The sequence below is a fragment of the Chelonoidis abingdonii genome, chromosome 2 (assembly GCF_003597395.2).
Source record: "Chelonoidis abingdonii isolate Lonesome George chromosome 2, CheloAbing_2.0, whole genome shotgun sequence".
NCBI lineage: Eukaryota > Metazoa > Chordata > Testudines > Testudinidae > Chelonoidis > Chelonoidis abingdonii.
In genome coordinates, this window is record NC_133770.1 from 224259044 (window position 1) to 224273457 (window position 14414).

At 45.1% G+C, this 14414-nt stretch overlaps 1 protein-coding gene across 4 annotated transcripts in view; it reads right to left on the reverse strand.

Moving 5' to 3' along the window:
* The window catches only part of NOL4 (nucleolar protein 4), a 301997-nt gene that overhangs the window by 11070 nt on the left and 276513 nt on the right, over positions 1 to 14414 (reverse strand). For all 4 annotated transcript variants that reach the window (XM_075063008.1, XM_075063007.1, XM_075063009.1 and 1 more), the window contains one exon: positions 6944 to 7124. In XM_075063008.1, the coding sequence (XP_074919109.1) occupies positions 6944 to 7124 (181 nt within the window). The remainder of the gene's footprint in view (positions 1 to 6943; positions 7125 to 14414) is intronic.

Sequence of the window (14414 nt, forward strand, 5' to 3'; positions counted from 1 at the left end):
CCGTCAAATGGCAAGTCCTGTATGGTGTGCTGCAGCTCAGGCGGTAGGCCGGATACCTGTAACCAGGATATGCGCCTCATGGCTATGCCAGAGGCGACCGTTCTAGCCGCCGAATCTGCTGAGTCCAGCAAGGCTTGCAGTGAGGTTCTTGCAACCCTTTTCCCCTCCTCAAGGAGGGCCGTGAACTCCTGACGGCAGTCCTGTGGGATCAGCTCCGTGAATTTGCCGACCGTCTCCCAGGTGTTGTAGGAGTATTGGCATAAGAGGGCTTGCTGGTTCGCCACGCGGAGCTGAAGCCCTCCAGCAGAGTAAATCTTTCGGCCGAACAAGTCCATGTGTTTGGCCTCCCTGGACTTTGGCGCGGGGGCTTGTTGGCCGTGGCGCTCCCGCTCGTTGACCAACTGTACCACCAACGAGCAAGGGGCGGGGTGCACATACAGGTATTCGTAACCTTTGGATGGCACCATGTATTTTCTTTCCACCCCCCTGGCTGACGGTGGAATGGACGCCGGAGATTGCCAGATGGTGTCGGCTCTGGCTTGGATGGATCTGATGAACAGGAGGGCCACCCTGGTAGGTGTTTCTGCTGAGAGGATGCTAACCACTGGGTCCTCTACCTCAGGGACTTCCTCCACAGGAAGGCTGATATTTTGGGCTACGCGCCGCAAAAGATCCTGGTGCACCCACAGATCAATAGGGGGAGGTCCCGACGAGGATGTGCCCGCTACCGCCTCATCCAGGGAAGATGATGACGACAACCCTGGGACGAGCGGGTCCTGGACAGATGCTTCATCCTGGTGGACCTCCGCCTCCGGAACATCGTGTTGTTCTGGAGCCAGTATAGCACTTGCCTCCGTATCAGCGGGGGGCGGGGGGGGGGGCATCTACTGAGTGTGGCCTCAGGTGCCCGGTGTTCGGAATGACCAGAGCGTGATGGGCCCGTTGGTTCACCCTGGGCTTGGTGGTAGGCCAGGGTGTCCAAAAGGACCACTGCGGTGGCCCCTGGTCCTGATGGGCCTGAGTGTCCGATCCCCCATAGGAGGCGCTGTCCGCGTATGAGGAAGCGGATGGGTGACGGGACGGCCACGGGGGAGCTGAAGCAGACTGGACCAGATCTCTGCGTCCATAGTAGCTGTCCCTGTGCGGTGCCGGCGAACGGTACCGGGAGCTGTGGCAGTGTGGAGAGCAGGACCGGGACCTACAACCAGCGCGGTGCCGGGAGGTCGACCGGTGCCAAACATCGTCATATCTGGATCGGCTATGAGAGGTTCGGCGGTGCCAGGATCTGGAGCGGTGCCGACGGTACGATGGGGATCGGGACCTCGTCCAGTGCCGCAAGTGTGACTGGCACCGGGATGGAGAACGGTGCCGGGACTGCGAGCGGTGTAGGGATCATGAACGGTGCCGGGATCGCGATCGGTGCTGGAGCCGGGAACGTTCACGGGATCCTGAACGAGATTGGCAGAGCTCCTTGGTGCCCGGGGACGATGGTCGCACCATGGCAGGTTTGCCCAGCGACTGAATGACCCGCACCAGCGGTGCCGGGGGTTGAGGCAGCTCAGGCTCTGTAAGAGCGATGAGGTCCCGCGCTGTGGAGAAGGTCTCCAGCGTGGACGGTATGACGAGCTCTACCACAGTGTGGGCTGGGGAGCTGGTCGGCACCAGACTCGATGACTCCTGAGAGGCCGGAATCAACGGTGCAGGAGCAGGCGGTGCCGCAGCAGTTGGCGGTGCCAGGCGGTCCGACCTGGAGCTGCGCTCTAACTGCAGTGTAGCTGAAGGTACCGCAGAAGCCTTGTGTTTCTTGCTCCTCGGGGAGAGTGAGCAGCGCCGGCTGGAGGACTGGGCCGGTGACGGGTGGTGCCTGAGGAGGTCTCACATGGTGCAGTGAGAACAGATGAGATGACACGGGTATTGTTATCCCGGGTGCGGAGACGGTGCGAGATGGAGGAGTTAGAGCTGCCCTCCATCAAAAGGATTGTTTTAGAGGCGAGAGTCCGCTCTCTTTTTGTCGGGCTTGAACGCCCTTACAAATACGGACACTTGTTGCCGACAGATGGCCCTCGTCGCGAAGCACTTATAAACAGAGCTCGGTGGGTCTCCTGTGGCATCGGCCGATCGGCAGTCGCATCAGAGGGCTTGAAGCCTGGTGAACTGCTGGCGATGGCCCGGTGCCGGGGGAGGAAGAAGGCGAACCCCCGATCCTCTTAAACTATATACAACAAGAACTATTAACTACAACTAATCTAAACTTCACTAACTATAACTAAAACTACAATTAGAACTAGAAAAAACGATGAACAAGGAGAAGCTAGGGACGTGGAGGACAGCTATGCCGCGCTCCACAGTTCCAACAACTGACACGGCGGTAAGAAGGAACTGGGGAGCGGGCAGGCCGGCAGGGGTATATATCAGCTGCCATGGCGGCGCCACTCTAGGGGGTGACCTGCCGACCCACTGGAGTTGCTAGGGTAAAAGTCTCTGACAAGCGTGTACGCACGGCGCGTACACCTACTGGAATGGATATGAGCAATCACTCGAAGAAGAACTGGATAAATTCATGGTGGTTAAGTCCATAAATGGCTATTAGCCAGGATGGGTAAGGAATTGTGTCCCTAGACCCTGTTCGTCAGAGTATGGAGATGGATGGCAGGAGAGAGATCACTTGATCATTGCCTGTTAGGTTCATTCTCTCTGGGGCACCTGGCATTGGTCACTGTTGGTAGACAGATACTGGGCTAGATGGACCTTTGGTCTGACCCAGTATGGCCGTTCTTATGTTCTTAAAATTTCTGCTCGTACAGTTTAAGTTTGGCCAACAACTGAAAACAGGGTTGTGTTATGAAAAGTGTCGGGAAACATTAACGATAGTCATTGCTACCTCTGCTACCTATAACAATAGTATTATTTATTGCCTCATGCACCCATGCTAGGGTTGTTGCCAGGTAGGGAAGTAAACTCAGATTGTCCCTTACACTAAGGCCCCTTTATACTGCTCTGGCAGTGTAAATGGGTTTTAACATGTGATTATATTACATCTACTCCTACTTCAAGGCCCCTTTATATGACTACAGTCAGTCTGCAGAATTTTTCTATTCAGTTGCATGGTAGGCAAATGTGTCTCCTAAAAGTCTAGAGGGTTCAACCTCCTAAAATTGTATTGCCCCTTTCATCCATGTGGGTTGTAGGGATGTACAATAGCCAAGGGCAATCTGCTTGGAGGCTTCTTGCTTTCTACACTGCTGTCTGATTCCTCATGACACCCTGACTCATACAGGAGCTGTCAGGGTCTCTGCCAACCTAGAGAGCTTCCAGGGAGAGGGAGAATCCATACACGTTATTGCAGACTCCATGTAAAAGAAGTTGAACTGATTTACCCTTTGGATTTGAGGTGGGGAGAGAGAATTTGGCACTTTCTGTTTATTCCTTTCCTGTTCTGCCCTCCCCAGTTCCCTATGTAAAACCGAGGTGCCTCTTGTTCAAGCTGCTGCAGCCCCATCCTCCCTTTCCTTGCCCATCTTTGTCTTTCATGGCTCCCCTGCTACACTTGTATAAGGAACTAATTACGATTCTATCATTAGACATGTGAAAGCACAGGCTGAGGAGGCCAGCACCACACAGCAGGGTATAGATGGGTCCCTGATGAGCAGTGGGGCATGAGTAATTGGGCCAGGGGATGCCTCGATTTGAAGGATGGGATCAGAGAAGGGAGGAAATTTACAGAGCACGAGGCAATCAAATTTAACGAGTTATGTCATATAAAATACACATGTCGATAATTAAATGAGTTACATCATATAAAAAGACATGTTGATTTGACTATTAGATAAGAGAGCTAATTGGAGACAGTAATTATATTACTGTAGGGAAATGTCCAGAAATAGATATTCAAGCCATGAGTTTTTATCCAGCTTTTGCAAAAGGCTTTATTTTGTAGCAGATGACAGTATGTATCTATACACATCCTGACTAAAGTGTGGGCTTGTTTTTACACTGTCAGAACATTTGTAAACAAGGCAAGAATGTCAGATGGGGATTACTGAATTCAGAAGAAAATGCTTTTTTCAGAATGAAGACTTCTTTAGTAAAGGAAACAATCAACAAGCAAAATCCGCTCTACAGAGAGGGCACACACTAACCCTTCCCAATGTACTCACGTAAACGCTGTAAGACAGCAGTGCAGCTCTCTGCAAAAAAGAGCCATTGGAGCAGAGGAACAATTGCCCACAACTTCCCTTTGGGCTTTTTTGGAAAGAACAGCGCCACTCCAGAGCAGTCCTATCCACGCCAGTTAGTGCCCACAAACAAGCCAACAAACTCTCATAGTTAATTGTACAAATGTTGGTGACAGACCTAATCATCACAGGCACTCTATCTTCTTCCATTGCCAGGAAGAGACCATCAACTAATGCAGTCAGTGCAGTTTTTACCCCACATAAATGCCTATAATCAGATCAGCTGCAATCAAGGAAATCTAAGGAATCAAGAAAGAGCCAGAGTTGCCTTGCCATAACCTGCTCAATTACCTTTCCTAAAGAGGAAGAGCTCTGAATGGCCCAAAAGCATGTCTCTCTCAGCAACAGAAGTTGATCCAATAAAAGATATTACCTTACCCACTTCATCTCTCCAATTTCCTAAAAGCAGCAGATGAGACTCAGGCCAGTAGTTAGCCAGACTGTCAACATCAAGTGTTGGTTTCTGAACTATGGTGTATTGTTCTTGTTGGTAAGAGGAATACAGAAAAGGAGCTGGATTAAACATTTTTTCTCACCAGGTGACTCATGCAGGGGATCCTGACGTAAGTAATATGCTGAGAACAAATTCTAATAATTTTCAGCAGAAGGCGTGGGCACACTTGTGCAATCTTCTGATTATGTACCGGTCTGGGCCCAAGTGGGGAAATGGTTTGATAGTCATCAGGGCAGAGGAGTGAATGGCTGACCAGCTTCTGGTGCAAGATACACAGTGGTAGTGGGCCATGAATGTTGATAACTCAGTGGGCAGATGGTAAACCTTCATGTGGGACTGCAGAACCCTTGTCACAGGCGACACAGGAATATACCACAAAGAGGCTGCAGTAGTCCAGTGAATTTAATAATGCTTGGTTTCTTGGGTCTGTTAGTTGTGCAGTGTCAGGAAAGCTCCAACCATTGTTTCTCCTACAAGCCCATTATGGTCCTTAATTGTGGCATACCACTTGGCACTCACAAATTAAAGATACAAAGAAATTAAAAAGAAAGGGTAGTTCACAATCACAGTTGCTAGCCACTCTTTAGGATATTGACAGTAGTATCTCATTTTTTAATTGCATATTGAAATGAAATAGAATACTTCTGACGCAGCTGTGCAGTTCAATGAAATATGGAAATAACAGCAATGTATTTTATTATAAACTGTGTGAAGAAAAAAGCACAGTTCAAAAATCCCCTGTTGCAGTTAATCAGGACCTGGCATTATGTAAAGTGTACCAGGACAACACCGATGGCCTCTGTTGAGTAGTTAAGATATGGATAACTGCTTAGAGGCCCACTTTTGCTCCTATTTAAGTCAATGACAAAACGCTCTCTGACTTCAGCAGAGGAAGCTGGGTCTGTCCTCATGTGCCCACAATTTAAAAATACATTGCAAAAGTGAACAGCATTTTCTCAAGAAAACTAGTTTCCAGGGGTGTCTTATTGTTATGAAAATATTTCCTCAGAGAACCTTTTCAGCATCTTAAAACATCTGTGCACATGGAAACAATTACAACTGCAATTTTCCAGTTTTGAGTTAAGAGTTTTGACAGCTAAAATATTGTCCTTTTAAAGACTTTCAAAAACTCAGTTTAAGTCAGTCTCCAACGCTAGAGACAGAGGAATATTTTCTTCTGGTCCCAGGGACACCATGTTCAGGCTCACTGTTGCAGCCTTGATAACAGTGGTAACAGTTTGAAAACTCTCAAGAAAACTAACTAGCATAGAGAAAACTGAGGACGAGACTGAACAGTTAATTGCTTGCAAAACTAGGCCTACTGATTTACCCTGTGCACCTGAGGTATCACTTTCCTCAACCAGAGAAGGATCACCCAGGACAAAAGCCAGTAATCCCTGTCATCTGGGACATTCTGTAAATCCTCCTTTTGGATACAAGAGACCCATGGTCTTTCAATTAATTATTTTTTACTGACAGATAAGAGCATACTCCTGTTACCACTAGGGGCAAAAATAATTTCCTATGGTCTATATCCACAGGGAATCAATATTTTTTATTATTCCAAACAAATGACACAATTCTTGTTTGTTTGTTACTGTTATCTGCTACTGTAATGGGCAAGAAACCTTGGCTAACCAAAAGACATCACTAATTTTTTTCAAGAGGGTCTTGTCACCTCATGGTGACGCAAAATTACCTACATTATTTTCAGCTCCAGGTAATAGGAACTCAACATGTCTATTTTACACTTGTCATGCCTAGTCCTCAACCTGGGGTAAATCACTGCAATCAGTGGAGTCCATGGAGCTATGCAGACTTACACCAGCTGAGAAATTTGTCCAAATTCGTTTAATTTTGAAAGGTAGAATATAGTGTTTTTCAACCTTTAATTAGAAAAATGCAAGCCAATAGCCACATTTTGTGCTCTCCTTAAAACTAGACATAACAATAGACCAAGTCCTCATGAAGCTGTGCCTGTTTACACATCAGTGGGGGATCTGACCCAATATTTGTACTAAGCTTTGTTAAGGACTTAGGGCTTGATCTTGTCCTGTTGTGAATAGCCCCAATTAAGCCACAAGGGGACTACACACAGTACTAAGCAGTATGCCCAGAGGTTAGCAAGGCTGGGCCCCAGTCATGTAACCAATACAAGCCTACAGATACAGCACCCTTTAGATTAGTTTTCAGTCTTGTGGGAGGTAAATGCATTCACAAACACACACCCACACACATTGGTAAGGAAACTCACCACTGCTAGAAGCATCGCTGAGATTTAGCAGCCCACTTCCTAACCCTCTGTAACTATGGTAACTGTAGGTTCCATTTCCATTGATGTACAACACCTCCTGTGTGCTGGAAACAGCTGATGTTGAGTAAGTGACCTGGGCTGGCTCTTGTTTATATTGTTTGTCAGCTGGAGCAGCTTCATCCTGCCAAAACAATGTTACACTGTAAGGTTTCAAATAGTTGTTAAAGTTCACCTTGAATGAGAGAGGCTATTTTATTGTTATTTAAAGCTCCCCAAGTGTTACTTTCACAACAGTGTAATAAACAAGAAACAAGCACGTACATGTTTTCAACTGCCAGTTTATCAGCTGAAAAGAAATCATGAGAATAACCACGAACATACATTTCCTACAACCACTACTATAATTTATTTATTTGCATTTTGCTAGCAAATCATATGATGGGTGCTGTCCAAACACATAGGAAGACACAGTCCCTGCCTGGAAGAGCTTACAATCTCCTGAAAAACTCAACTCTAAATCAAAATAAAATGGAAGGAACTAAAAGCAAATGATTACACTCTGGCATTTAAAGCAACCCTCTTGGTGCAGAAAATCAGTTTTTTCTTGTTATGACAAACCAACAGAAAATGCATTGGCATGTTCTCTAGATGGATTAATCAGCATCAAGGATACCAGGAAATAGCAAGAAGGAAAAAGAGAATGAAATAATCTTTTCCATATCTGTGGGATGATGTGGCATTATGACACAGGAGACCAAACCTTTCTGAGGTGGAAGCTTTTGTTTGTTTATTTTGCATATGAGTTTGAAGAATTACACACAACCAAGATTATTCAAGTGAAAAAATTGTATTCTTGAGAGAAGCTTTTAAAATATGTTGCAGCAGAATACTGGGAAGTCAGATAATTAATTGCATTAATAACCAAAATGGGCATTTGGGACATTAATTCGTACTGAGGCATATATTTGCATTATTAAGATACTTAGCTGCACTGAATTCCACTATAAGTTCTCTTCAATAACATATAAGAATCCAAATAAAGGATAAAAACTGCAATGCATTTTTGTCAAAAGTTTAATGTAATTTACTTTTTATCCTCAAAGGTCATGCTGTCTGTTATAAAGCAGAATGGATTTATTTTCCTGTGAGAAAATATTCAATAAGCTATGCAGTAAAGTTTTAGCTTGGAAAGAAAGCTTAAAACATCATCCATTCCCTAAAATTCCCAAAGCTGCTGCCTTATTTTCTGATTTGATATGAAGACTTTTTCCAAAACTAGATGATATTTCCATTCATATACTCACTCAGGGCCTGATACAGTTCCCAGCAAGGTTGATGAAAAGGGAGTTAGATCGGGCTCTCAATCCTTTTTTAACAGGGTTCCCTTGTGTTTTAAAAAGCAACAGCTTCCTCCTCCTTTGTCCTTGCGATTGTACTTTGGATAAAAGATCCTCTCTCCATCTATCTAAGTATTTACACTATGTTCTACAACAGATTTATTCTTTCCTTCAAGTGTCTTTGCTTTTAAAATGTGGAAATGAAACAAACTACAGTACCACAACTCTGAGATATTTGATGTTCTGCACTAGTTGGTCAATACTTTCTTGGTAGGTACAAACAGAACAACTGGTAGTCTTTGCTTCAGGTTTTGCAACACAGGCCTGTATGGAATAATGCCTGAAACCCAGACAGCGGAATTGTTTACATTATTCATGAGGAATATTCAGTATTATGAAAAAGACATTGAATGGTAAAACTCCAGTAACGTGTCTGAAAAGAAAAGGATGCTATTTTCCAAGAACCTATGCTTACTCACTATTAAACACATGTGGCTAATCTCTGTTTCCCAAAAATATTGGGAACACAACTCAAAGGAGCAGTGGTCAGAGTATCACTTGTATTGCCACATATTGAAACTTTGTAACCCTAATTCACCTACATTTGCACCAGTCTTTTCCCTTTAAACAGGCATGTGTATTTTTAAAAACAGAGGAATAGATAGAGCTGTATACACTTTTCCTATAAGACAAAAATATTTTTGGCACATTATTTAACCAATAAAATAAAATAAAATAAAATAAAAATGCTAGAACAGATTAAAACTAATTAATAATATAAAACAATACTAAAATAAGCTTGTGTTTCTGTCCACTTTGACTAAAACCAAAATTTTTAAGTTGTTGAAAACAGTAGGAAGTTTTCTCTTTTTGAATAGGGATCTGGTGAACACACAGTAAAGGGAAACAAGAAAATGGAGTTAAGCTGTAAGATTCTCCACTGAAGCCACTTCTAGAGCCATTGTTTGCATGAGTGAAATCTACAACTACATGATACTACCAGCTCCTTTTAATTGTTTAAAAATGTATTTAAAAATTGTGGATTGACAAAACTGGAGACTATTTTATTCACAAAACAAGTACAACATAAGCCAAAGTACAGCATAAAGACGGACTTAGATTTACTGGCCACATTCTAGGCTGGTATAAAAATTGGCATTGTTCCCTTAATTTTTGAGTGTGCTCCAATCTTTATATGCATTGCATCTTCGGCTTCTTCACTGAGACTGCCAACAAAAGCATCAGCTATTGCCAACTGTGGTTATGTTTTTCGTGATGCACTCAAAAATCAAGATGGGCATATTAAAATGCTGACATGGGTCACACTTTATATTAAGGACACATTTATAAATAGATTACAAAAGGTTAATAAATGGTTAATATATGTTTTAGTAAATGGATAGTCAAATCATTACAACATGCAACTCCTGTCTGTAACATGCTTATAGGACCTATCAACCATTTAGGAACTCTTTCTAAACTATTTATAAATGTACTTTTAATATCAAGTCTGATCCACTTATGGCTAGACACCTGTTCATCTAGCATTTGATTAAAATCATCATCATTTTGAAAATAAATAAGATCACATCCTTCTAAAAGTGTTTCTTTTTCCATTTGATAAAGCAAGTACTTAGGAGCTGAGCACATTGTCCAGGAGCTGTTGGAATACATGGGTTAGATCAGAGAAGACCATAAATACCTTTCTAGCAAAATTCATGCTAAGAAATAAGTTACTTATTTGTTTTAGAAAATAGCAGCTTACACAGTGCTTGGTAAGATCATTACCATGGCATTTATCACAATAAATACATTTTACTTATGAGCCTAAGTGTGTAATGAAGGAGAAATTTTTCCTAAGACAATAGGCATAAATATATTTTCTAACCACAGAAGTGATTAAGTATAGATAAAGAGTAGTACATTATTTGAAAAATGTACGTTTCTGTAAAATGTACATTACACAAAACTGCACTTTAAATTCGAAGCAGCTGAAGACTAGCCTAAAAGAAAAAACGTGCACAGCAATATGGGTCAAACATAATCTCCACCAATAACTTATGAGTACAAAAAGTAGGGTAGCCAGGCTTCCAGGTTTCGACCAGAATGGCTAGTCAAAAAGGGACCCTGGTGGCTCTGGTCAGCGTAGCTGACCGGGCCACTAAAAGTCCGGTTGGTTGCAGCGGCCAGTTCCATGTGGCTCCCAGAAGCAGCCAGCATGTCCCTCTGACTCTTAGGTGCAGGGGGTTCCATGCACTGCTCCTGCCCATGGTGAAGGCGCCACCCCAATGCCAACTCTGCAGCTCCCATTGGCCAGGAACTATGGCCAATGGGAGCTGTGCCTGCAGACAGGTGCAGCACGCAAAGCCCCCTGGCCATCTCTGCACCTAGGAGCCAGACGGATGGATTCCCACTTCCCAGGAGCTGCCTGAGGTAACCACCTCCCAGAGCCTGCACCCTGAACACCCTCCCACACCCAACCCCCTGCTCCACCTTTGAGCCCACTCCCACACTCCGAACCACCCAGCCCCAGTCCAGAGCCCCATCTTACAACCCCAAACCCCTCATCCCTGTCCCCATCCCAAAGCCTGCACCCTCAGCTGGAGGCCTCACCCCCCACACTCTAACCCCCTGTCCCAGTCTAGAGCCCCCTCCCGCACCCTGAACCACTCATTTCTGCCCCCCAGCCCACACCCTCCGCCCAGAGCCTGTATTCCCTCCCATAGCCCCCTACCCCAGCCCAGAGCCCCCTCCCACACTCCAAACCCCTCTGCCACACCCCCCAGCCTGGAGACCTCTCCTGGACCTTAAACCCCTCATCTCTGCCCCCACCCCGGAGCCCATACCACCAGCCAGAGCCCTCATCCCCTCCCAGACCCCAACTCCCTGCCCCGGCCTGGAGCCCCCCATCCAGCACCCCAAACTCCAAGGTTTACAACTTGGCAAAATCTGAGTGGATTTTCCTGGGGGGAGCAAAAAGCTCATCCCTGACATATAGACCACCCCCTGCCAAATTTGAAGCATGGAAGTGCTAGAGCTTTTCAAAGAAAAAGTTACCAGAATTTTTTTAACATGCATAAAACAATAGCCTGATTCTTGCAAACAGCACAATAATTTTGGGTGAAATTAAAAAATCAGGCACAGAAACATTAACCTCAAATCACTGAAGTTTGGAAACTTATAAACTACTGAAAACTGGGCCTTCCAATGGGATGTGTCAAGTAACTTCAATAATAGGCATTGCTAACAGCTCTGTCTATAGGAGACATGGGCAAACGACGGCCCATGAGACCGTGCTGCCTGGCCCCTGAGCTCCTGGCCATGGAGCCTAGTCCCCAGCCCCTCCCCCATTTTCCTCCCTCCCCTTCAGCCATGCCGCCGTGCAGGCCACACTCTGGCTCGCTGCTCCTGCTGGGCAGCGTGGGGAGCACAGCTGGCTCTGGCCAGGTGTGGAGGCTGTAAGCTCCTGCTGCTGGTAAGGGGGTGGGGAGCAGGGTGGTTGGGTAAGGAAGCGGAGGGTTCTGGGAGGCAGTCAGAGATGAGGGGGTGGTTGGATGGGGTGGAGGTTCTCTGGGGCAGTCAGGGGACAGGGAGCAGGGGGGTTGGATGCATAGGGGGTTTTGAGGGGGGCAGTCAGGGGGCAGGAAGTGGGAGAGAGCAGATGGAGGCGGGGGCACAGCCTTCCCTACCTGGCCTTCCATACAGTTGCACAACCCCGACGTGGCCCTTGGGCCAAAACGTTTGCCCACCCCTGTGCTATAGTATATATTGTCCTAACACAATGCTATGCTTTATATTAGGTTTATCACATCATAGAATCATAGAATCATAGAATATCAAGGTTGGAGGGGACCTCAGGCGGTCATCTAGCCCAACCCCCTGCTCAGATTAACTCTCTTGGGTTTGAATTTTATGAACAATAAACCTGGAAACCCAGATAGCAGAATAATACTTTGGCATATCATGGGGGCAAAGTTTTCCTTTTATTTTAATTTGAATAAAGTTGTTGACCTACAGTGATCATCAGTGATGAAAATTTTATTTCTGAAGAGGTCACAGATGTGATTTTGTTTGGCTCTAGTTTTGGTTTCCACTTCATTAAACCCCATTAACAATGTTTGTTCTGGGATCACCATCCACCGAACAAGAAAAAGAAATATTTACCCCCGACAGGCCTGAACCAAATAAATACAGGCCTACAATGCATATAGAGTGAAGCTCAGCGTAGGACTCAGGCATAGGCCTTGTGTGGACCCTCTGCCTAGGGTAAATTTAAAGTATTATTTTTTTTATATTCCTTTAAGATGACTTTTTTAAAAGAGTCTAGGCCAGATACTCAACTAGTATAAGTTAGCATTAGTTCCACTGACTTCAGTGAAACTATTATGATTTATGCCAGGTGAGGATCTGTACCCGAGTGCATAATCACTACATACTCAGAAAGATCCATTAGTATGGCCTGTGTTCAGTGTCGTACAATGCTTTCATGCCTCTATATGAAAGGCATATCTCACCAAAATTTCCATTCCCTGTGTTCAGAGGTTAATAACGTTTACATCTGGCTGAAACTTCTTGTACAAAATTTCCATTGGAAGCTGAACCTTTGGATTCTTTGCAGTCTCTTAGGTAAATCAGATATTTTAGAACCGTCAAAGAAGAGGTTACGTACCCCGTGCAGTAACTGTGATTCTTCGAGATGTGTGTCCCTATAGGTTCTCCACTCTTGGTGTTGGTGTATCCCATGCACACTTGATAGGAGATCATAGAATCATAGAAGATCAGGCTTGGAAGAGACCTCAGGAGGTCATCTAGTCCAACCTCCTGCAGGAGGTCAGTCTAGACGATCATAATGGTCCCTACTGACCTTAAAGTGTATGATTCTTTAAAGTCTATGACTCCTGCTCAAAGCAGAACCTACACAACTAAATCATCCCAGCCAGGGCTTTGTCATGCTGGACCTTAAAAACCTGTAAAGATGGAGATTCCACCACCTCGCTAGGTAACCCATTCCCATGCTTCACCACCCTCCTAGTGAAATAGTGTTTCCTAATATCCAACCTAGATCTTCCCCACTGCAACTTGAGACCATTGCTCCTTGTTCTGTCATCTGCCACCACTGAGTATGTAATGAAGACCATATAGCAGCCCTGCAGATTTCTGGAATGGAACATTTTTAAGAAGAGCCAGAGATGTAGATTGTGATCTAGTCAGTGTGCCAAAATGCTGATAGTGAGTGGGATGTCGACAGCCTGGTAGCAAGCTATACTACTCTCAGAAATCCAGTTAGAGTCCCTGGGTGGAACCTGGACAGAACCCTTAGATCTGTCTGTAATCAAAAGAAAAGGCTATTACATTTACAAAATGGTTTAGTTCTAACCAGATACTAGAATGGCACCCTCCTGACATCTAGAGTATGGTTAACGGTCTCCCGGTTGGAACTATGCATTTTTGAGAAGAAAACCAGCAAATATATGGTCTCATTCAGGTGAAATTCAAAGTTACTTTAGGGAGAAAACTGGGATGCTGCCATAGAGACACTGTATACTTATGAAATGTTGTAAAAGGGGGGGTCTGCCATTAAAGCCCCAATCTCTCCATCTCCACAGGCTGAGGTAATCACCACTAGGAAAGCTGTTTTCCTTGATAAATTCAATAGGAAGCAGGTGGCCATTGGTTCAAATCTGGGCTTTGTGAGGCTTTTGAGAACAAAATTCAGGTCCAAAGCAGAAACAGGAACCTTTATCTGTGAGAAGAGATTCACTGAGCTTTTCAGAAATCTTGTGGTTGTGTGTGTGTGTGGGGGAACAAACAGAGAAAAACCTTCAACAGTAGCATGAAAGGCTGTTATGGTTGCCAGGTGAACTTTGATGAAATTGAGGGACTGTGGTAAGCATCTGTCCCAACCTGGACTTTAGCGTCCAAAATCTGGGTGCTTACTATGATTCCCCCCAAGCTTGTACCAGCTTGGATCTTATCTCGCTGCCACCAAATAGTATTGAGGTTACTATCAGCATGGATTCCCCCAAATTCCTTGGGGGGGGACCCCCCCTCTCTGGCCTCCCCAACTTTCCCTGGGAGGACCCCCAAGACTCAGAAGTATGAGTCTACCGGCAAAGGAATGATCTCCCCTCCCT